Source organism: Culex quinquefasciatus, chromosome 2 (assembly GCF_015732765.1).
Source record: "Culex quinquefasciatus strain JHB chromosome 2, VPISU_Cqui_1.0_pri_paternal, whole genome shotgun sequence".
In the NCBI taxonomy this organism is placed as follows: domain Eukaryota; kingdom Metazoa; phylum Arthropoda; class Insecta; order Diptera; family Culicidae; genus Culex; species Culex quinquefasciatus.
Genome location: NC_051862.1, coordinates 6,650,785 through 6,674,724, shown reverse-complemented (window position 1 = coordinate 6,674,724; position 23,940 = coordinate 6,650,785). Strand labels below are relative to the sequence as shown.

Below are 23,940 nucleotides of genomic sequence, written 5' to 3'. Positions count from 1 at the left end.
AATAATTCCTAAACGTCTAAAAACCATGTATATTTCTTAAAATACGTCACGATAACAAATATATGTAGTATTCAAATGCTGTTCCGACTACACACAGAGGCAATATTATAGTCGATAGTTTGTTTTCGCTGCAACTATCCCTTCAAGCCAATACTTCCGGCGCTACCCAACCTCCGAAGGCGCGCTCCAGTTCACACGCTACGGCCAAACAGAGTCGGTCCTGGTTGACGTTACCAACGACCTGCAATCCAATCGGCAGCCCTTCCCGGCCCAGCCCCAGCGGAACCGCCGTCGATGGCAGTCCCAGAACGTTGATTATAGCGGTATAGCTAAAGTTCAACGCCCTCACGATCGGCTCGTTGTGATACGGCGCCACCGTCGGATGTGTCGGGTAGATAAACACTCCGTTGTCTCCGAGCATCGCCTTGAACTCGGCCAGCAGTTCGTCCCGCTGTCGAACCATCGCGTGGTACAAATCCGTTCCGTACTGAACTCCACCCCGCTCCGTAATGGCGGTCATGATGCCCACAAATGTGTGATTCGACTGTCCGACGAACCACTTGAGCAGTTCCGTGTACGGGTTGATCCGTCCCTCCAAGTTGTCCAGCTGTTGCTCGAAAGCGAGCTCCTCCTTGTGCTTCATGTTGCCGAACCAGATCGGCGCAGACTTTCTCATTTTGTCCAGATAAACCTTACGGACGTCCGCCTTCACCGTGGTCCGGAAGTGGGCCATGGCCTTCTCCATCGCGTCCCGGATGTCATGGTCCACCGGGGACACCAGACTGCCACCACCGTCGTTCAGCTGGTAGAAGAACTTGACCTGCTTCAGGTCGACCGGATCGTCCAACCGAAGCATTTTTGCCTTCTCGTCCGTGATGATCTTCAGCATGGGCTTCAAGTCGGTAGCGTAACGACACATTGGACCAATTCCTGAAAAAAAGTCAAAACATCTTAAAATTCTCAAAAACCCATCAAAAGGAAAAAAATCTTACCCAAAAACATGTCCTGCTCCTCGCTGACCGCTTCCGGATACTGTCCGTCGTTCGACACGATATTGCGCGACGGTTTGTGGCCAAAGATTCCGTTGAAGAACGCCGGCATACGAATCGAGCCTCCGATGTCCGAGCCCAGCCCAAAGGGTGAGGCGGCGGCGGCCTGGATGGCACCCTCGCCTCCGCTGGAACCGCCCACGATACGGTTCGTGTCGTACGGGTTGCACGATCGGCCGTGGATCGTGTTGACGCTTTCCCACCTGGAAAGGAGGTGAAATGTCTTAATTTTAAGAAGTATTCAAATGTCGCTAATATGACTATTAATTGCTAGGAAGATGTTATATATTTTTTTCAACATTCGAAGAATTTTAAGCAAAATCGTGAAAGACCCAATATACATTATTGACCCAAAATAGGGACATCTACAATACAAACTTTAAATTTGTTATGCACAACCCCCACACATTCCAGGTGCTTATAAATAAAATCAATAAAACGATTTACACTGCTAGATTTCTACCGTATCCACGACCTGATTAGATTATACCTGAAGGAAAATGCTTGAACTCTGGTCGACAGCCGTATATCGTCAAACTTTTCAAGATTGGAGTTGTAAACCTTCTCTACCTTGCGTTAAAACTTTTATTTTAACGAGTTGCTTTCAATCACAACATGTCCAAAAATTAAAGCTTAGATTTTTTCGAATTGATTGCGAATAGGTCGATGAACTCAATGTTCAGAATCTTGGTTGAGGTTGCACAATTGTTTAGATTTATGATCGAAACGGATCCAAACATACTCAAACGCAAACAACACTTAGCAATACAAGTTGTTTACCTTGTATTATTGTATTAGCTTTTTCATGAAATGTTCGTATTGCTATAAGTTTTATCTTATTTTCTAACTTTTTCTCATTAAGCAAATAATTTCAAAATATCAAGTTTTACGTCAAATCTACTCCAATCCACTCACCACATGCAGCACTCGGACACGTTGGTCAGCGCGAACGGAATTGCGCCGGCCTTCCGCATGAGTTCCATTGCGCGCGCATCTTTCTCGCCTCGGATCGCACGCCGCTTCCAGATTCCGGCGGTGTGCAACAGATCTAAAAAATAAAACAATAACAAACCATCAAGTACCGTGATTAACGACCCCACGACGTTTGGCTCAGGAATGCATTCATTCGAGTTTTAACCCTTAACAGTCCAGATTTATAAAAACAAATCATCCTACTAACCCTTAACCCTAATGCAGTCTTTGGTCGAAATGGGCACGCCCAGGAAGGGCTTCTCCGTGGCCAGCTGCTCCTCGGTGAGCGTCCCCGAGGCGACCAGCGCGTCCGCCTTGGCCGCGTCCTTCAGGGCCGACTCGTAGCACTGGTCGACGATGCAGTTCAGCTGGGGGTTTACCTCCTTGCCGCGCTCGATGAACGCCTCCATCACTTCGACGCTGGTTAGCTGGGGGGAAAGGGGAGAGAGAGGGGGGGAAATTAGGAGTTATTACTTGAGGAAATCGATTCCCATTACTCAAATTAGTCGGAGCAGTAAAAGTGTAATTTGGTGACCTTATTGAGTGATAAGGGGAGATATTTATATTATTATGAATCCTTGCATGCCCATGGTTACTAAGGATCATGAGGCATTTTTATCACGTTTTTGAAAATAGCATTAAATTTTCTAAATTCTTGATTTTGGGTGAACTTGCAACACTATTTTGCATTTTTTCCAATGTGACGTTACAGTTTAAATTTTTAATAAAATTTCTAAAAGTGTATTTTTTAAATATAGTTTTAATTTTGGGTTTCAAATTCAATTTGAAGGTAAGCCAAGAAATTTAAAATAAGGGGCAATCCATAAATCACGTTTCGATTCTTTTACATATAACAGTTGAGTATGTGATTTTTGGAAGAATTTCATCAAAATGTTCGAATTTAAGTGTTAAGAGACAAGAACTTAAATTCTCCTGACTTCTGTTAAAAAAAGAGCTTCCGAAATATGGTCCAGTTAACAATATTTTTTTAGGTTTCTTTTGGTTAAAATAGGACCATTAGGTGTTTGTAGAACTTGAAAACAGGCTAAACTCAAGGTAATAAAGACTAGAACCCATGTTATTGCTTTTCAAGATCATTATCAAAAACTAAACAAAAATAAGATTTACTCTATTCTTTAAAAAAAATCATATTCAACGATATTCAAAAAAAAATGTTGAAAATATAAACATAAGCATAAAAATGTGTGGTTTTTGCAATTCCGTCGTGAAACTACATTCAAGAAATAAAAATAAACTGAATGTCAAGCCTATTTTTAAAAATGTTGGCGCAAAAAGTACCACAAAGTGTTTTATACAGTATTTCAATTATGCTACTACCGAAAATTTGCAAAAAATAACAATGAACTTATAAAAAAAAACAAATATGTTAAAGTTTAATGTCTTTGTCCGATCTGCGGTCCCAAAACTCAACAGTTGTAAAATGTTCGAAAAGTGCCCTGTTTGATTAAAATAAAATTAACAAAAATAATAAACGTTAAACAATGCATTTTAAAGCGTTTCAAATCATTGTTTTTCTCCCTTTAATTTGTTGGGGATTTTTTGAAGGCGGGAGGAGAACATAATTTTGAAAAAAAAAGCAATGGCCTTATTGCTTTAAGAAAAAATGGTTAATTTCGTATTATGTGAAACTAATCATTGTGCAATTACGTTTGAAACACCTTTGACTGTGCAGTGGTAACAAGAATATTTAGACCAACATTTTAAATTCTGCTTATTTATTTGCCCTTCTTTGAATTCAAAAGTTTCAATCTTGAAATAAAATATTTGCTACTGTACAGTGTCCAAACTAGACAAAAAAGATGTTCACAGAGAATTATAAAAAATGGAAAATAATCAGGAGTGTTGATATAGTTTGCTCTTTTCTATCACATATTATAAAAAAAACATATTGAAAAATTTGCGTAAATTATATTTTTTTATAGAGCAAACATTTCATTCAATGTACTCCTGAATTGTCAACTTATATGGCTAACAAACATTACAGAATTCAGTAAAATTTACAGAAATCTACATTCCTGAAAATTTCATTAGTGCAGTTTATAGTTAATTTCATTTAAAAATAAGCGAATGAACAAGAAGGTAAAAGTTGTCACAAATAAAGGAAACAACCTCACTATCTGAAAATATTAAATATCTATATATTTTTTTCACTGTGTTAATTTGATCACAGTTTTCTGTTCGGTTTTTGTTGTTTTATTTATTGCAATAAAATTTCATTGAAGAGTGTGTTAAAAAAAGTTTTTCACAATTAGTTATCTTGCTTACTATGTAATTTTAATATCAGACAAATAAATAAAAAAAGAAGTTTATTTCGTTCTTATACTTGGAACAATCTTATTCTTGGAATAATCAAAGCATCTAAATCAACATGGAAAATCAATCAATCAACTCATGTATAATCAAGTTTTTTTAAGGTGCATCTTAGCTTAAAATCTTTTTGCAAACTATTTCCACAGCCTGACAACTTATATTTACATTGCCGTTACTATTACGTAGCCCTTAATTGATGAACAAATGTGATTACACGTTTCGATTGTGTTGCTATACTTCGATAAGCAGTTTATCTGACCACAATGACGCGCATTTAAAATATTCCACAAGGTTTGATAGTCCTGTTGGAGATCTACGACAGCAATAAAGAAAAACTAGTTTTAGCTAGAATTCAATTCATACTGATGAGTCATTTGCATGTTTACAACTGTTCTGGATATAAATAATCCATTAGGGTTTGTAATAATAGAGGTTTTTCTTGGTATATTTCCATTCACGAACAGTTTTATGTGAAAATTTGATTTTTTCAAGACCGAAACGTCAGCATTGCTTCAATTATAACTAATTGACTTTCATTTGCTCTTCTTGCCATCATAAAAAAACTTGCACTTTTCAGTGCAACTCTCGAATGCACTAGACCACATCATAAACGCTCATGCAATACCCTTAGTGCGATTGTCCGGCGCCACGCCGCTTCAACAGAGAGCTTTCATTCGTGCGATATCGACACAAAGTCCGGACTCGCGATTGTGTCAATCATCGTCCCTCATCATCCACTTGGTCGGTCATCGCTTCAATTAACCGCATACGATAAGCCCTTCAAACTGCTTACCTTCTTGGTGCGAATCTTGGTCGCCAGCGACGTCGCCGACTCCATCAGGATCAGATTCCGAATCGGCGGCACCTTCTGGCCATGCTCGCCGTAGATTGTTCGCAGGAACCACCGCGTAATCAGCACCAGAAACTTGTGCGCCACGTTCAGTGCCGTCACCAGCAACGGCTGCGGCTTCCGTTTGTCCACAAAGGTATTCTTCTGGTCCTGGTCCATCTTGGCTGCTCCGTCCGACGACGTACACGCATGCAAACTTCTAAGCACTGATTTCGCTCGCGACTTGATCCGTTCGCGTAATCTCATCGAGACACTACAACACCCTCTCTCGACGCCGGTTAGCTCACTACTAAAGCGGTTTCTCTTGTGTGTTCCAGAGTTGCTTATACTCGCCCCGATAACCCTCAACTGGCCACGGTACTTTTTGGGGCAATTCCCGCCTCACTGGACACAATGACTAGTTTGAGTCTGGTTGTCGACTGTGAAAAGAAAAAAAACGGGGAAAATGTATAAATAAATGAAATCACACATTTGTACTTTAGTCGCTTCGACTAGCACACACTTGTTGTACGAGTTTCGCAAGCCATTGACCTTTTCTTTTGCCCTTTTTTTTTGCTGGAAGAAATTGAAACAGGTCACGCTGGCAACCCTGCCAGGTCACACTCGACAACGTGTTTTGGTCAAAGCACTAATTAGCAACATAAGTAATGTCTCTACTATGTAAACACTCTCGCCGCCGCCGCCTTCGCCGACTAGAAAGAGTGTAGAAAATAACAAATAGTACATCACCGATTCGTTCGTCAGCCCAACTCTGATGGTTTGGGTTAAAAGAGTGAGTGTGTTTACACGAGCACGCTCGGCCAGTGTTGTTGTATACAGTCAAAATGGTAATTATTTTGCGAGGAAATTACCGGTTATCTTTTTTCAAGTCTCGCACATGTGGACTAAGTACCGCCTGTAATGCATGTTTTAAGGCGTAGTTGTGTGGGTTTTTTATTCCCCGTCTGCGGTGGAACTCGATGCGACAGAGTGTAGAAGACTTTGCGCGGATGATTTGCTTGGATGCACCCGCACACGCTGCTAACCTTTGAGTGCACGTTTGAAATAATAATAGTGTTTGTTAAAATTTTATAACAATTTAAATTTCTAAACAAATTTTGGTAAATTTATGTAACAAACTGTTCAACATAAAAAAGGTAAACATGATTTTTTTACAGTACACATTTTATTACTTTATTATTATTCATAATGAGTCCACATCGCTCCAAAAAATCTGTGAAATAAACTGCACTTCAAACAACTTTTGAATCGTAAAAATGTAAACATTGAATATATACGATAACCATTAAAAATCCTAGCATTGATTCAATGGTTTATTACGAATTTGACAACTATCTATACTAAAATATTCAAAAAACAGTTTGAGGACATAGGGTATTTTAATTATTAGTGGACCCCCTAGTAGAGCCGAAGCACATTTTTCACAAATTTTCAATATTTTAAGCACTTTTTCATAACCCTTTGTATAAAACAATGAAATCTGAAGTCTTCTGAACAATTTTGACTATTTGTTTCATCAGTTATTTGTTTTTGAGCAGAAAAATAGCCATTTGAAAAAAAAGTTTTTTTGCCTTGTTATGGACCCCCTTTTCCTATAGTGGACCCGGGTCCATAATCCGATTGTGGACCCGGGTCCACTATAGGCAAACTGTTATTTTTATACCAAATTTAACCGATATTTAATGTTTTGATGCATAGTGTAGGTCTAATGATAGATATAATGAATAAAAGATGGATTTTGCTCACTTTTCATTATAAACAAATATGTTTTGTTAACAAATTTGGCTTTAAACAACAAAAAAACCTAACAGACATTTAAACACATTTATTTCCGAAAAATATCAGAGAAAACGTTTCAAAAACCACTATAAACATAAAAATAACTAAAAAAAAGTAATCTTGATGTAAATTTTTCCATATTAATTACATAAATGGTTGACCGAAACTAAATAATAGATTTGTTTACAGTTGCTGATAAAACCACGCATGTTTATTTAAAAAAAAAGTTTTGTTATTGATTTATTATTAAAAAATATCATTTCAAACTGCAATTATGATGCTTCAGTTAAGTACAATTAACTATAGTTTTGATTAATTATAAATTTTTACGGCTTCAGCATTTTTGGTACTTTTAACATGAAAACAGCTATATTTATACTCATAATTTAAAAATATGCGTTTAGGTTGATAACAACAAGCATTTATTATATGTTTTAGAGAAACTTTTGCTTGAATACACAGTTTTCTTCATTTTTGAAGGTTAAATTAACAGGGGTCCACTTTTGGAAAAGTTTGGATTTTCGTTGTCCTATATTGGACCCCCCTAATTTTTGCTCGAAAATGAGCAGTTCTTCGTTTTATTTTAGTAAAGATCCTTAAACTTACATTATTTCGACTTGCTGAAGTTAAATAATCAGTCAAAAAATGATTGGATGGTTAATTCAATCATAAAATATAAATGCAGTTTTGTTGTGAAAATGCTAGTGGCCATGGCTGATTTCAGATGTCGAACTCAAAACACTTATTTTGGTGAAAAGGACAATTCAATGTCAGTCAATATTGTTTTAAATGATGCTGAACATGCCAAATAAATGATTTGTAGACAACAACACGCTTGAAATTGTGATTTTATTGAATTTTTCATCAAAAACCCTTGAGAGGGTCCACTATAGGAAAGAGGTCCACTAATGGATAACGTACCCTACTTTCAAATCTGTTTAAAATCTTAAGTGAAAATGAATGTTAAACAGTGCCTTCCAGGTTTTTACCCAATTTTGTTTCGAACATAGTTTTTTGTACTTTCCCTCGAATAGAGTTTAATATTGATTTCGGTAAATGTGCTGGATGGAAAATTTTATTAGGTCCATTTTACTAAAAATGTTAACAAATATTTCAAGACTGTTGTGCCAAAATATGTCAATGTCCCACGTTTAAAAATCAGGAGCAAAAAAAATATTGCTCATTTATTTTTTCAAATCAGGGGACAAAAAATATTTTTTCAAAAAACTTCAAAAAAGTTTAACCAACTGAAAACTATTTGAAATGCATTTTCCTGCGTTTAAAATCACATTTAGCATGTCTTGGATCGATCAAAAATAGTTATTTTTTTTTTGTAAAATTCCGTTGTAGAATACTGCAAAAAAAAATTTTTTGGCAGATAATAATTTCGTCAATACTCAGATATATTGAACTTATAGTTTCAAAACAACTGGGCAGGTGTAAAATGCATTTTAAAACACACTTCTTATTTTGCAAACATTATGTTCAACAGCCTGAAATCGATTGTTAAAACCAAGCTTCCCTGCACCGTGCGGTACACGACAGTTCACTTGTACCTCGGTTTTGCTTTGCGCCTGCTTTGTTCGGTTTACACCCGTACCCGACTCTCTCGAGCCGAGGGTATTTTGGTTCAACGTACCAGCGCACCACGACAATCTCGGCTCGTCGCCTCGGTTGTGTGTCTGGCACTCACCCGAGGCATGAACCCAGCGAATGAACCATGGTGCTTCACTCGGTACGAGCCGAGGTACGTGCCGTGGTTTCAATACCACGGCGCGTACCACGGCACGCTGGATTCATGCCTCGGGTGAGTGCCAGACACACAACGTGGTGCGTCGTGTGCGCTGGTACGATGAACCAAAATACCAACACACAATGGGTTCTGGCTCGTACCGAATTTAGAAAACGTTGGCACTGGCGCATGGGAAGCTTGAGTTTAAACTTTAGATTGGATCGCATTACGTTTATTTATGCAGCTTAAATACTTTCTAATCTTTTCACAAATTTTGAATCTACAGATCGTAAAAAAGACGTAAATTTTGAGGAAAAATATTTTTATAAATTAATTTATGTTTGACAATTTGAAACAGAAGCATAACTTTAACTTGAGAATTCGTGTGATACCTTTTGCTATTTTTTATTTTATAATTTATTTATTTTTTTTCAAATTAGGATTAAAAGTATAACTTTTTGATGCAGCTCTAAAAACTTCAACTTTTCAGTATCCATTTCAGTGCTGAAGAGTAGAACTTTTTAGTTGTTGTATCGAAAATTATGTCTTTTCGATTCAGTTATTTTTGCAACAAGTAGGCCGTATCGTCATTCGAGAATCACATGAAAAGTAGTTTCACGACGGAATTGCAAAAATGTATCTTTTTTATGTTTAAAAAAGTGTTAATTATTGCCTTACTGTAAATATGTTTTTATCGAATATTTCAGAAAATTATCCAATATTAAAATTAAAACAGATTAAATAATTTGATTCAAATTCAGATAGCATTTAATTACAAAATAAAAAAAACTACTTTTTATTGAACACTGACCTCTGAAAAATATTATTTTTAAATATAAATCTACAAATGCAATTCTGTTGATGAGAGTGTATGTAGAAAGCCAGAGACAGAGACAAAATTTCTGGAGTTTTTTTTTTAATGTCCAATAATCAAAAAAATAATGCTTTTTGAGTGGTTTTTTTAATAGACTCAAGGCGGCCCAACAATACCAAACATGCAAAAAATTAAAAATTTTGTTTATTGGAACTTTTCAAAAAAGGGTCTTAATTTAGCATTTAAAATGATAAGTTGATTTTTTTTTATCATTTTGCATCTATAGATATTATTTTTTGTGAATGATATGTTTCATTCAAATTTGACAGTAAATTATTGTATTTGAATCTATTTATTTAAATTTCTTCAAATAAATAGCTTACAGGGGAGGGTTAAAGGTTCGCCAAATTAATCATTTGAAAGGTTACAAGGTGCAATATCCCCTGGTATCGCTCACTTATCAGTCCCGGTTCCGGCAAAAATAAACTAATCGCTACGCCTAGGGTACCAATCCCGATGCGAAACGAGATAAGATTATTCACGCAAAGTTGAACACTTTGCTCGTATATAATTACACCGCAGCTGTTAAATGTTGATATTGTGTCTAAGATAAAGATTCAAATGAATGAAACAGTTTTAAAAAAACACCGCAAAAGTTCGTACAGCAAGTCATGATGATTTAACAACTGTCAAACTGAAGTTTAGTGCACTGCTGACCTGCATTTAAGCGAATGAGATCTTTGGACCGATGACAAATCTTCGTTCTGTTTCAGACGGTTGCGAAATTGAATACACACCTCCTCATCCGTGGAATTGTCTGAGACAATTTGCATATCACACTACGTTTCAGTGAAAACAGCTTGTTTTCTGTGGTTTTCCAGCTGCGCCGTGTTTCTAGTTGTGAGAATGAGTAACACTGTTTGGAAAATATCAGTTCAAACTCGAGTGAGCGAACTTTAGACCCCTGGATTGTACGTTGTTATGATGCAGGATAGGATAGATTTATTGTGTAATTTATAAATCATAAAAAGTGTTTTTGAATGATTCACTCAAGAGAGTAAGAAATATCCTCAGAACCTTGTGAAATATGTCCTGAAACTGTTTTTCATGTTCTACCAACATAGAAAGTAAACAAAAGTTAGGTAATACTTTCAACCTCAAAGCAATACAAGCAATTTCGCCTGAAGCATAACTCTATAGACAAGCACTTTGAGTAAATAGTGAAAACGGGTATCAACCGCAATGTTGCTGTGGGGGTGTAAAAGCTATTTATAGCACTAGAAAGCACCTTCTGGTGCACTTACACTACATTGCAACGCATTTGTGCCGGTTAGGAAAGGGTGCTTTGTTATACATACACATACTCACAGCTTACACTTCATATGGCACCGAATCGTTGAATTCATTTCGCTTTATAAATATTAATTCAGTAATCAACGCAAAGCCAAGACTGGTTTTCTGTAGCTTGGCAAAGCTCGTTCTAGTTTGGAATGGTTAAAGGAAGTGGAATCCTTTGAGTGTGTAAGAGCTTCAGCAGCCAAAACGAACACTTGAGCACGCAAAGGTGTGGGGAAAATTTAGTCACTTTTTTTTCGAAAAATGTGCAAGTCATCGAAGAGGAAACCTGAATCATGGGTATAATACTCTTTCAGGCATTATTAAAAAAAAACTTCTTTTGATCATTCTAAACTATACTCGAAACGTAATTTAGAGAGAGAAAAAAGTCCCACAACAACCCAACTCTCCCCTTTTTGTATTGTTATCATATCAAATCATCTCCCCGTTGAATAATATCGCGGAGTGACATCATTTTTAAGCGTCGTCGTGAACACACTGACTGCTTCACAAGACGACGTTTAAGCCTTACGCCGGTATAGGTATGTGTTAGTTCCAACCCCCTTGGAATCTTATGATAAATATTGAAGTCAAACTCAATTCATGCGCACAGTCCAATCGCTCAAAAAAAATGTTCTGCTTTGGCAGTTTGTTTCGAAAAAGTAACCAAGCGGTCACCGAAGCTCAAGGTAAGATGTTGTGCGCTAATCAAATCGCGAGGTTGAAAGGGTTTAGTGGTTGACTGTTGAGTGATAAGCGTTAACATGGTAGTGGTGAGGGTTAGAAGATTTTTGTTTGTTTCAAATTTAGTCAATCTACAAAAAACCATTAAAAAATGGTTTGTTGTTAAGTTAAATAGATTGGTGGTTCTCGAATAAAAACATTACTTAATCCACCTTTAGGTGGTTGGTGCCTTCCTCACATTTAGAACCTCAAAACCTCTCAAAACTACAGATTGTCAAGGCAAACAGATTGACCAATGTTTGACAGATCCAAACGCGCTGGACACCAACCGCCCTTTACGCCCAGCATAACTGGCAGTGTTGCAAGCGCAAAACATACGTTGCCAGTGCCAATTTATTTTGCATCGGCCAATATGTCTCCCTTGACAATCTGTACTCAAAACTAGGGCAACTTTTGATAAAATTTTACAAAAAAGTTTGCAGATTTTTTTCAATCAGTCTGTAAAAGCCAATTATGCCCTTACACAATATTACCCTTCATTTTTTCTTAACTGTCAAACAACAACAACAGAATCCACCTCCTTCAATTTCATCATCCGCCTTCGTCTTCTCCGGAGCAGATTTCCCCAGCAGCAGCGGACGATTGGTGCTTTTTGCGGAACTGTGTTGGCCAGTGGCTTGGATCGGTGGTTACCGAGTTCCAGACGCACATTGGGAAAACGTTTCTGGTTATTTTGTGCGTGAACTTGCTGCTGATTGGGTTTTACTGGCGGAAAGTATCATGATCGATCGCTTCATCCGGCCGAGTGAGTATTGATTATTTTTTTGTTCGTAAATTAACAAGGTCAAGTGACTAATTACGACGTGATTCAACAGGTACCGCCAAGGAAATGGAAGAGCTTAAGTTGTCAGTGGCACGTCCTCAATTGCCGAAGGAGCACGGCCCGCGGATCTAAAAATGTTCCACAAGCTTAAGAAATTCATCGCCAAGCAGAAAGTAAAGTTCGGTACCACTGGACCGGGTCAACAGCTAAACTCGGAAACTCCAGCACCCTCGTCTAGTTTGAGCAAGTCCGGCAACAGTAGCAGCAAGGATGTGTGCGTTCCATCGAAGCGAAAGGAACTGTCCAGTGAGGCGAAAGCCGCTGCACTAGCCCGGATTGAAGGCCGGGACAAAAAGGAGTTAAACACATCCCTGGCGGCCATCCAAGCGCTGGTGCGACGCGAACTTGAAGTCGAACGAAAAGTCAAAAGGAACACGGGAACAGCCGCGACTGGGTACAGCACGAGCGGTTTGTCGGAAAATGAGCGCAAAGACTTGGCCGTGCAGGGAGTTTATTTCCGGTATCCGCGAGAAGGTACTCAAAATTACGAATAAAAAATAAGATGCTGAGAAAAAAAATCAACGAATGTCTTGAAATAAAGTTGAAAATTCGAAAAACTGTTTTACTGTATGGCTTATCGGCGTATGACTAACGATAGGGTTATCAGATCTTCAATCTAATAGTCTCATTTGAAAGATCTTTCAATTATCCAACTAACGGTTGGTCGTACGATGGATCCGGACATCATTTTCATCATAATATCAGAAATCTGGCCTCAAAAAAGTGTATTCACAACACTAAAGTGCTCATAACTTTTGATAGGGTTATCAGACCTTTGATGTTTTAGGCTCATTTGAAAGGCCATTCAGTTTTCTAACTAATGATGGATCACATGATGAACCCGGACACTATTTTCATCGTAATATCTGAGATCCGGCCTCCAAAAAGTGTCTAAATAACACTTAAGTGCTTATAACTTTTGAACTGGTCGTCAGATCTTTGATGTGTCATTTGGAAGGTTTTTCAATTATCTAACTAATGATGGGTCGCATGCCAAACCCGGACACCGTTATCATCAAAATATTTGAGATCCGGCCTCCGAAAAGTGCATAAATAACACTTAAGTGCTAATAACTTTTGATATGATTATCAGATCTTCAATGTTTAAGGCTCATTATAAAGATCTTTCAATTGTCCAACTAACCACGGGTTGCATAATTGACCCGGCCATCATTTTCATCGATATATTAGAGATTCGGCCTCTAAAATGTGTACAGATGACACTTAAATGCTCATAACTTTTGATAGGGATATCAGATCTTCAATCTTTTGGGCTTGTTGGAAAGGTCTTTTGATTACCTATCCAACGATGGGTCGCATGATAGATCCGGACAACTTTTTCATCAAAATATTTGAGATCCGGCCTCTGAAACGTGTACAAATGACACTGAAGTGATCATAACTTTTGATAGGGTTATCAGATCTTCAATGTTTTGGGCTTGTTGGAAAGGTCTTTTGATTACCTATCCAACACTGAAAACCCAACCATGGTAGTTGCTACCATATTGTAGGGTTAAATTGAGAACACGCACCGACGTATTTTTGCTAAAAACATTCCGTGCTTGGATTGACAGATTAACGCAGTCAGTTTTACTATGTCGAGAGCGGTATGGTAATTTTAACCCTCGATTATGGAGAGAATGATAATGATTTCGTATTTGCTACCATGCAATTTTGTGGAAGCATGGTACATTTTACCATATTTGCGTTTACTTTCACCAAAAAGCCACAGTTAATTTAATAAGCATCATTTTTAGCAAATTTTCTTAAAACTACCATGGTCGGGCTTTCAGTGAACGATGGGTAGCATGATAGATCCGGACAACTTTTTCATCAAAATATTTGAGATCCGGACTCTGAAACGTGTACAAATGACACTTAAGTGCTCATAACTTTTGATAGGGTTGTCAGATCTTCAATGTTTTGGGCTCATTAGAAAGGTCTTTCAAATACCTTTCTAAAAATGTATGATCAGACGGGTTTTCTTACAAAAACCACCCTTTTTACAATCTTTCAAACTTTAGCCAGAATCGTTTTTTTAGCATAACTTTTGAAATACTTAACAAAACTTCATAATAGTTAATATAGGTCTTGTGGGACTCTAAGACGGATCGAATGAGACCAGAACGGCCCAAATCGGTTCAGCCAGTCCGGAGATAATCGAGTGCATTTTTTTCGGTGCACGGACTTACAGACATACACACGCACAGACATTTGCTCAGAATTTGATTCTGAGTCGATAGGTATACGTGAAGGTAGGTCTACGAGGTCGAATTAAGAAGTTCATTTTTCGAGTGATTTTATAGCCTTTCCTCAGTAAGGTGAGGAAGGCAAAAACTATAATTTCAATATTTTAAAAGTACTTCTAATGCGGAAAGAAAGCGAAAATCTGGCAACCTTGACTAGGGTTATGTGCACTAAAGTGCGTTTTATGCAGAACAAAGCCAAATTTTACTTTACTTTTACTTTATCACAAGAAATAACCAGTTACAGAAGAAAATTGCTAAAAATGTGTTTTTTTTTTAACTGTAACACAAAATTCCAGTCAGTTCAATGCAAATTCTGAACAGAATTCGTGTTCAAATCGAACAAGAATTCCGCTTTAAACGCAACAACCGGTTCGATCACGATTGCTGCGTTAGAAACGGAATTCGCACACGTTTTGGACAAAACTAGTGCTCAGAATTTGCTTTTCCTAATTAATTTGACAGTTTAGCCAATAATTTAAAATTTGGCTTAAAAAAAAGTCAGAAATAAAGTAGAAAATCGTTAGAGGCATCAAATTCGTTCTCATTTGAAAGCCCAATAGTCAATTATTTCCGTATTATTTGTGAAAGCAATTCAGCAATGAGTCACAGTCATACCCCGGTTTTGCACATCTCGGTTTTGCTCTGCCAATAATGTAAAATTTCCACTCCAGATTTTCACAATTTTCTGAAAAAAAAATCAAAATTTCAGTTTTTTTACAATGTGGCTATCAAATGATCGGGATTTTTTCAAAAATTTCATTGTAAATAATATTCTTTGGGAAATACTCAAAACTTTTACAAAGCTACGTATTTTAAAAAAAATACTATTTTTCAGTTTTTTTATAATGTGGGTATCAAATGATCGGGATTTTTTCATACATATCGAAAGTTATAACATAAATATATGCAAATAGTGAAACAATTCACAAAATCACGTATTTTCGAAAAAATAGTCATTTTTAAGTTTTTACTAACAAAAATCCGATTCTATGTTACCCATATAGTAAAAGCTGAAGCTTTAAGTATTTTTTTTAAATACGTAAAACTGTGAACATTTTGAGTATTATCAAAAAATATCTAGCGAATTGTTTGAAAAAATCCCAATCATTCTATACCCATTTTGAAAATAAACAAAATTTTAAGATTATTTTTAAAGACGTAGTTTTATGAAAATTTTGAGTATTTCACAAAAAATATTATAACTATCGGAGTGTATGGAAAATTACGATCATTTGATACCCATATTGTAAAAAACTTAAACTTTCAGTATTTTTTTTTCGAAAATACGTAGTTTTGTGCAAATTTTTAATATATTGTTTACGGTATACTGTAAAAAACTGAAATTTGGGTACCTTTTTGAAAATATGTAGTTTTGTGAAAATTTTGAGTATTTTCAAAAATTAGTTATAACAGTTGAAATGTATGAAAAAATCCCGATTATTTGATACCCGTATAGCAGAAACAATAATTTTCAGTATTTTTCGAGACACATTTCATTTTCAAAATACAGGAAAAATACGTAATTTTGTGAAAAAAAAATTCGCAAAGGATATCTTATCCCGATTCCAAAACACTATATATTTTTTTTAAGTTTGGATGATTTTTAATAGGATTATAGCCAATGTCTCCCTTATAGCCAAAACCGCATAAGTTCTGTGCCTCACCCGCATAAACGAGAACCTTAAAAAAACTTTGTGTTAAATGGTTTTCTCACCATTTCAGAGATCGTAACCACTATTTGAAAAATGGTAGGAAAACCTTAAAAATACCATATCGGAAATGGTACCCTACCATTTTTCATAAAGTTCGACCATCTGAATTGAGGGTGGTTAGCAACGGTAACCTTAAAAATCCTCGAACAACGTTTCGTCAAATTACCATTTGTGTAATGGTAAAAATAAAGTAAATTTTCGCGAAAAAGCGACCTTTTCTCTCGGTTTTACTGTTTTAGAAATGGTTTTTAAATAGTATTTTAAGGTTTTTCTTACAATTTTTAACCTTGCGTCTACTATTTTAGAAAGGGTTTGTAAATGGTTTTTTAGGGTTTTTCTTGCTATTTTTACCTAGCGCTACTATTTTGGAAATAGTTTTCATATGGTTATTTAAGGTTAATTCTTTTTGATAAATGGTAAATTAAAGTTAACTTACAAATTTACTACTGTTTGAAAAACAGTTTTGAAATGGTTTTTGAAGGTTTTTCTTACTTTTTTTACCTACCTAATTTTCACACAATTGTTCACTTTTCGACTAATGGTTCACAACAATAATATTTTTACTTTACCGGCTAAAATTCTAGATGAATGCCAATTCTGTTTAGTTGATCATACTGCCAAAATCGTCCAAACCTGAAAAAAGAAGAAGAACAAATCACAAAGTATCTAGTACATTGTACTCAAATATCATGTACTTATCTGATGATTCAGATTGATGGATGCCAATCGTTCGCTCGCTTGGTCGCATCCTCGGCGGAACAAATTTTGTACGTTCGATTTTGTTTTGTCGGTCGGCTGCCGCCAAGATCTCTTTTGATTGCCGATCGAATCATCTTGTACCAGCTGTTCTCTACTGTGCTGAAATTATAAACAAGAAAAATATAAACAAAGTATCTGGTAAATCAAATGATTTGAAAATTATACCTGCGCACAAAACGTAAACAACAACCAGCCGCACAAACGTATCACTTCAGACTGTTTTTGCCTGCGCAGTGCGCTTGCCTGCGAAAGAACAGGTAACGGAGCGTAGCGAGAGAAGAGAAAAGAGAGAACGCGCAAGGCATAGTTTTTGTTGCGTTCAATCGCCAAATATTATTATAGTTCACTATTGGAAATTGATTTCAAAGTGTTTGGCTTGAAAGACATAAATAAATAAAAATTAACCTAAACAAAAGTAAATAACTCAACAAAAGTAAACATCGAGAGCCTATATTATTATTATTATTATGATTTATCTTTGTTAATGAGCTAACAGCCGGAGGCTGGTTCAGCTCAGTGCCTATATTATTAGAATAGCACCTAGATGTTTAATTACAGCTTCTAAAATTGTGTACAAATGAAATCAAGTGATAAATAGACTAAAAGAAAGTGAGCAAAACAGTATCTTTTGAATGTTTGGCAAAATAAGTTGTTGGAATAGGTTCAATTCAGCAAATCGGATTGAAATAGGACCAAATTCTTCACCTGTCAAACATACGAGAATTTTCTATAAGTGCTGAAATATCTGTACGTATGGCATCGCTGGTAGTGGCCACTGTGAACCTGTCAGCAACAGACAAAAGGGTGGTATGAGATACAAAATCGCACTTTACCAGCCACGAAACAAGTCGCGAATACCAGCGAAACTGTCAAAAATCAGGGAATTTTCGATCCAAATCTTTCCGTCCAAAAAGCTCGCTGGGCTTCCAAACCGTGCTTAGTAATCTTCCAAAAGCAAACCGCCTCTTTACAAATGCAAGCTAGACTGCCAAAATCTGCTTCGCTTTACTCATACCTTCTTCCTTCGCAACTCTTACAAACGCCGCTGGTTCCAAAAGATACTCCGTAAACACCTTCGCTGATCCGTTCGGGCGACATATTTTCCGCTGGCCAGCAGTGCCGACGTCATGAAAACTGCCAACAAGACATAAAACTGACTGCGATGAAAATTTGATCAGTGTACGCCAAATCCTAGAAATTTCAAATCCATCGAGAATTAGTTGCGAAATTACAGACATTGAAGTTTAATTTTGCTTACCAAGAACAGCTTCAGCTGCGGGCAAATGGTTCCGTCGTCCAGACGCAGTCGCAAGCTGCTAACCGGTATCCAGCGTTGGATTGCGTCCTCCGACCTCTTCTGGTGCAACGAAAAGGCTCTGGTAAAACCGCAGTTATTTGGGGAAACCAATTTCTTTTTAATTCACGCTGCTGTTGTTTATAATTTTCCTTGTTTTTTTATCCTCTTCACCGCCGCTGGAAGCCTTCCCTGAATCATACCTGGTGATCTTTCTGTACGATCGATTCCGGCCAAAATGTCTTCAATTTCAAACTACCACAGCCAAATATCCCCACACACAAAACCCGGAAGGATAAACAAAACCAAACTGCTCCCGTTATTCCTCCCACAAGTTTTAACTCACACATAAACGCACAAATTCCACTGGTGCTGAAGGCTGACCCTCAGTTTTGTACATTTTCTCCTCCCCACTCGCGGTGGTTTTCCCCCGGAATCGACTGGTGGGCCGGAAGCCCGGAACGGCCCCGCAAACGGTACGACACATGCAGCCTGGAATCGGACTGGAAGTGGCGCTAAAATGGTGCACTTTCTTCGAGGAGTGAAAAAACAAGCTAAAGATAGTAAACAAAAACAAAAAAAAACAATACACGTTGCGAAGGGTATACGTGACATAATACAAAACGAAAAAAAATGTACACGCTTACCAGGTGATCTCAATTTTGAGAGTTTCGCAAACTGGTGAGGTGAAACCACCCAACTTTGAGATGAGCAAATCGATTTTAATGTTGAGAAGCTTCTACCTAGTTAACTCAATCGGAAATCTGAAACGGAATTCAATTCGAATCGTTTACGTATTCCGTTTCAAACGCAACAACCGATTCCGTGTACGTAATGGTTGTTGCGTTTGTTACGGAATACGTAAACAATTCGAATTGAATTCCGTTTCAGAATTCCGATTAAGTTGACTGGGTACCGGGAAAATCTACGAAAGAGCAGGACATCGGTTCTGGAATAACTTTTCACAATCAAATTAGCAAAATAATTTATAAAATAATCTTATAACAAAGTTTTTCTTCATTCAAAGTTTTGCTGAAATTATTTCAGTTCAGATTTTGCCAATTATATTTCTAAAAGCGAAAAGTAGAAAAAAGTGGAAATTGTCCGGGTTGGCTAATGAGAAGAAAATAGGAACGAATTCGCCTGCTGGTCCACTGTTTCAACACAACCGCCTTCACGTTAAACTTGATTTCAATCGAGCAGCTTCTTTTTTTCCCGAATCAGTTCCCGACCGGTGTAGCCAGCAACTGAAGAGGAAAAAAAAAACATTCGTATAAAAAACAATAGAAGTTTGTGCAGGTAGAAGAGGTAGAAGCACCCGGTCAACTCAATCGGAATTCTCAAACGGAATTCAATTCGAATCGTTTACGTCTTCCGTTTCAAACGCAACAACCGATACGTATACGGAATCGGTTGTTCCGTTTGAAACGGAATACGTAAACGATTCGAATTGAATTCCGTTTCAGAATTCTGATTGAGTTAACTGGGGACTTACGAAGACTAGTTTTTTGATAGGTGGAACCGCTTCTTTCATTTTCAGGGTGGTTAAAAATCTTCGCGGATTTCGCGATTTTCGCGGCGCGGATTTCGCGGATTTCTGTTGAATGTTCCTGTGGGTCTATCTTCAAGAATACAACGTAGATTTCGATGGCTAGTGAAAATGTTTGTCTAAATCTAGTATTTCCAGAAGAAAGAACGCAAATTTATCTAAATCCTGCTCGGTGAGAGCAATTTAGATTTCCGCGAAATCCGCGAAATTCGCGAAAATCGCGAAAATCGCGAAGATTTAACCACCCTGCATTTTGTATTCCACCTTTTTTTGTTGGAAAAATAGAAGTAAAAAGAGGAAATGGCGGATAAGGAAATTTACTAGAATGTCGGCAGATCACCCTTCTAAGAACCACAATATTATTTAGACTATCCGATCTATATTCTAACAGCATTTAGCATAAATGTTCCACCGTTCTAGCAGAACCGGCAAAACCAGCTCTGCAAAACTTGAGCCCCGATCCAATTTTATAAAAATCCGGGTAATCGTTTTGAGCGTGTAAAACTTTTACGTTTTGAACGTCATCCAAGTCGCCAAAGAAAATTTGTTTTTGTTTATTTGTTATCGAATCTAGCTTTGAAGTTGTTTCGTGGCCAATCTTAAGAAACCCCGGCTGGTCTGAAAATTCGCGCCGTAGTCGAACAACCCGCTGCGGCCAGAGTCGAAGGAACAGCTGCAAGTTGCAACTGAACCGGCCTGCGAACGCCCGACCGTCCAGCTGTAGGAATCGGCGCTGCGTCTCGTCGGTGGTAAAATATCTGAACCCATCGTCCTGAGATGCGCTTTAGGTGTTTTTTGCCGTCGAAGTGTTTATTCTGTTGCAAAACAAGGACGCCCAGCGTCTGTTTGGTGATTTGTTGCGGCGGGCGTTTATGATTTGTGATACAAACATGGTGATGGTTGTCGGAAAATGTAACGGCGATGGTGCGCAAGCAGCGGAAAAGTATGTGGCCTCGTTGGTTGGTGCTACAAATGATGACCGACCTGGATGACGACGAGGAGAAGTCCGTATCGGATCAGACACGAGTGACAACAACGTGTTTGCTGAGTCGGCGTTGGATCGCTTGGCATAAGTCTTGGCGGAAAGGCCATTCTTCGCGAGAACATTCAAAACATATTGAACCGGACTGGAAGCAACAGCACGCCACTCTGGTGGTCATCTCGGTTGCTGACGAGGGTGGCCACAAGCAGATGGAAACCATGCAGACGAACATCATGCAGGACGTGCTCAAGCAATCTGAGAGTTCGTTAAGTCGTCTGAAACGCCATTGGTCAAATGGTCACCGCATTTGTGCTGGTCTCCGAGAAGAAGTTTCACGAATAATTCCGCAATAACTTTTCAATAGGGCGAAACCATGATTGTAAACAATCAGTATCCCTTTTTCTCAAGTGAGTGTAAGTTATCCCGGCTGCTTGTCCACAATCAAGGTTTCGCCCTTTTTTCCTTTGCGGTGTCAGTTGACGTCTAAGACCGTTTGTGATCCATCTCGACAAGGTTTCGCCCTTTGAAACGTTACTACGAAATTCTCCCCTGAGCTGCTCAGTTTGCTCGATGACTTGGAGCCAAACATTTCAAAAGGGCACAAAACTTTTGTAAACAATAGTTTATCCCTTTCACTCAAATGACAGTTTGCATAAGGTGTGAGAGGGATACACTCTTGTTTACAAAAGTTTTGTGCCCTAATGAAATGGAAAGCACGACTTGTGAAATCCGCAAGTGCGGGCTCACGCCGGAGCGGCTCTGGTCACCTTTAGTGAGAATTGTCCGTGATGTCGTTCCAATTAACGAATTTGGATTCGCACATTCGAATGCAGTTTCATTCTAATTAGCGAGTCCATTCTGTAAACACAAAATAATAATACTACAAGAAAAAAAAAATGGTTACAAAAAATATTTGATAAAAAGGTCACGTATTGTGAACGATTTTGGAAACGTGACTATTTTTCAAATGGTCATTTAATGTGTCTATATGGTACTCGCGAATCGAGGTAAACCATTTGAACTTCAAAATAACCTAATGATATATGATAACCATTTCAGTAAACATCCACCAATAGTTTTTTAAAGTCATCAAGAAAATGGTTGACTATTACAAACATTAAAATAACTCTATTACTAATGGTAACCATTTGATAAATAGTCATGAAGGTCCGCCAAATAACATTATTACAAATGGTGACCATATCTCATAAGGTTTTTTTAAGTTCCACACTGCAATCGATATAGTTTTCGTTTATCCGGGTCAGTTATTTATTATTTTTTTCATAAAAGTATTTTTAAGGTCCTTTTTGGTACTGGGACCTGATTAGGACCGAGTCGGCTTTTGTAATTATTTGTAAAGCTATGAGTAATTACAAATTCCCCCTTTTTCTCGAGCTTGGGAGTTTAGGTGTTAAAAGAATCAACATTAGGTTGAATTCATTCAGTTCACCATATTTTGCTAAATTCTGCTTAAACATTTTAAACATCGTTTAAAAAATATATTTACAATTATTCAAAACATGAAGATAACAGTTCACACAACGAATTGTTCAGTTTTTTAATATTTCAAAAAATCAAAAGCAGATCATCTTGTTCTGCTTAGCCAATATCTTTATTTGTCAATCTGTCATTCTTGTATGACACCTAAAGTGCACCGCCGCGTGCTCCTAATCCTATTACATTCATATCACATCGTCTCCAGTTGATATCTGGAGTTTTTTTTGAAAAGGTCCTATAAACAAAATTTTCATTTTTTGCTTTTTGGGTGTTTTTGAATACCCCTGACTCAAGGCGGTTCTAAAAACACCCAAAAAGCAAAAATTTGAAATTTTGTTTATAGGACCTTTTCAAAAAAAACTCGAGATATGTCCGGCCACTGTCTGTCGTCCTAACCAAACACACACTCCTGAACGCCCCAGTCAACAGCAGAATGACTCATATCAGCCAGTGCTGCCAGACTGTCGCCCCATTTCGCTGCACAAACACTCACTCACACTCCCACACCCACTTCAGCCTGCGCGCTGTCGTTTGTTTGTTCCAGTCAATCATCATGTAATAACCGAGCCCCGCCCTCCCCTATTCAAAGCTCTCCGCCCACCCGTCCCGTCCCTTTTTACAGCTTAGAAGAGCTCTGCTCTTCAAGGTCTTTCCGTCGTTCTAGAACTCGAGTCTCTCTCTGGCGCGCGCTATTGAGGTGACGTTCGAGAATGATGTTTGCTTCCACACTTTGAAGATTTTTTTTTTCTTTCTTTTTCGCGGGGATTTCTCGGCTCAACAAGTTGGCTCATTTTTGTGTGAATTATTTAGCATAAATCAAGCCAATCGTGAAGTACCGCCGATTTTTATTGCCTTTTTTCATTTGTATTTTCCAAGGTACATTACACAACGAATTATTGCAATTTTTCTTGAAATCATCCATCGTGACGAAAAACCATTTCAAAAACTTTCCACGTTGGCAAAACTAGAAACATTCGTAATCTTATGGAATAATTTGAAGGTCATCCGCGAGTTCAAGTTCATCTTTGGGGAAACGAAACCGGTTTTAAGGGCAAATTTCTGCAACTCTTTTTTGTTGTCATTGGTTTTTGCGACTGTTGACAAACCACATCACCGTTACTATTTTTGGAAACCACTTGCTAGAGATCAATGTAACACTCGATATCTAGGTCACCACTTTTTCCTACAAACCTCCCGCAAATCTGCGCGACAAAACCGGCACAATCCAAACAAGTTCCGCCTTATCAGACTCCACACCAACAATACCCGACTTAAGTCGGCGACGGACACGCAACGATTGAAACCGGGCAACACGCCGTCCGGCGGGGTCTGTTTTGATGAAACACAAAAAAGGGCAATACAAAAAAATAAATGTGAGGAAAATATTTTGCAACCGTGAGCGACCCATTTAGTGAGTGGCCACTTGACAGCTTCGGTGGTTGCGCTACAAAAGTTGCGCGCTTTTGAGA

General features: G+C 37.8%; 2 protein-coding genes across 2 annotated transcripts; one reads left to right on the top strand and one right to left on the bottom strand.

The window, feature by feature from the left end:
* Nucleotides 1-5: 5 nt before the first annotated feature.
* Nucleotides 6-23,800, bottom strand: LOC6051935 (fatty-acid amide hydrolase 2). Its single transcript, XM_038253979.1, has 6 exons — nucleotides 23,663-23,800; nucleotides 5,146-5,621; nucleotides 2,230-2,449; nucleotides 1,965-2,097; nucleotides 993-1,252; nucleotides 6-930 (listed from the first exon to the last, which is right to left on the bottom strand). The coding sequence occupies exons 2-6, from the start codon at nucleotides 5,446-5,448 to the stop codon at nucleotides 143-145; spliced, it is 1,704 nt and encodes a 567-aa protein (XP_038109907.1). The 5' UTR covers nucleotides 5,449-5,621; nucleotides 23,663-23,800; the 3' UTR covers nucleotides 6-142.
* Nucleotides 12,114-12,933, top strand: LOC119766992. The gene is made up of 2 exons (XM_038253980.1): nucleotides 12,114-12,351; nucleotides 12,422-12,933. Exon 2 carries the CDS (start codon nucleotides 12,504-12,506, stop codon nucleotides 12,921-12,923), a length of 420 nt encoding a protein of 139 aa, XP_038109908.1. The 5' UTR covers nucleotides 12,114-12,351; nucleotides 12,422-12,503; the 3' UTR covers nucleotides 12,924-12,933.
* Nucleotides 23,801-23,940: the final 140 nt, after the last annotated feature.

Bases quoted from the DNA above. Each gene is read 5' to 3' on its own strand.
- LOC6051935 (XM_038253979.1), bottom strand. From the start codon at position 5,448: ATGAGATTACGCGAACGGATCAAGTCGCGAGCGAAATCAGTGCTTAGA. The intron at 2,098-2,229 runs GTTAGTAGGATG...TTTATTTTTTAG, and splicing joins AGACTGCATTAGGGTTAAGG to ATCTGTTGCACACCGCCGGA. The intron at 1,253-1,964 runs GTGAGTGGATTG...CCTCCTTTCCAG, and splicing joins GTGTCCGAGTGCTGCATGTG to GTGGGAAAGCGTCAACACGA.
- LOC119766992 (XM_038253980.1), top strand. From the start codon at position 12,504: ATGTTCCACAAGCTTAAGAAATTCATCGCCAAGCAGAAAGTAAAGTTC.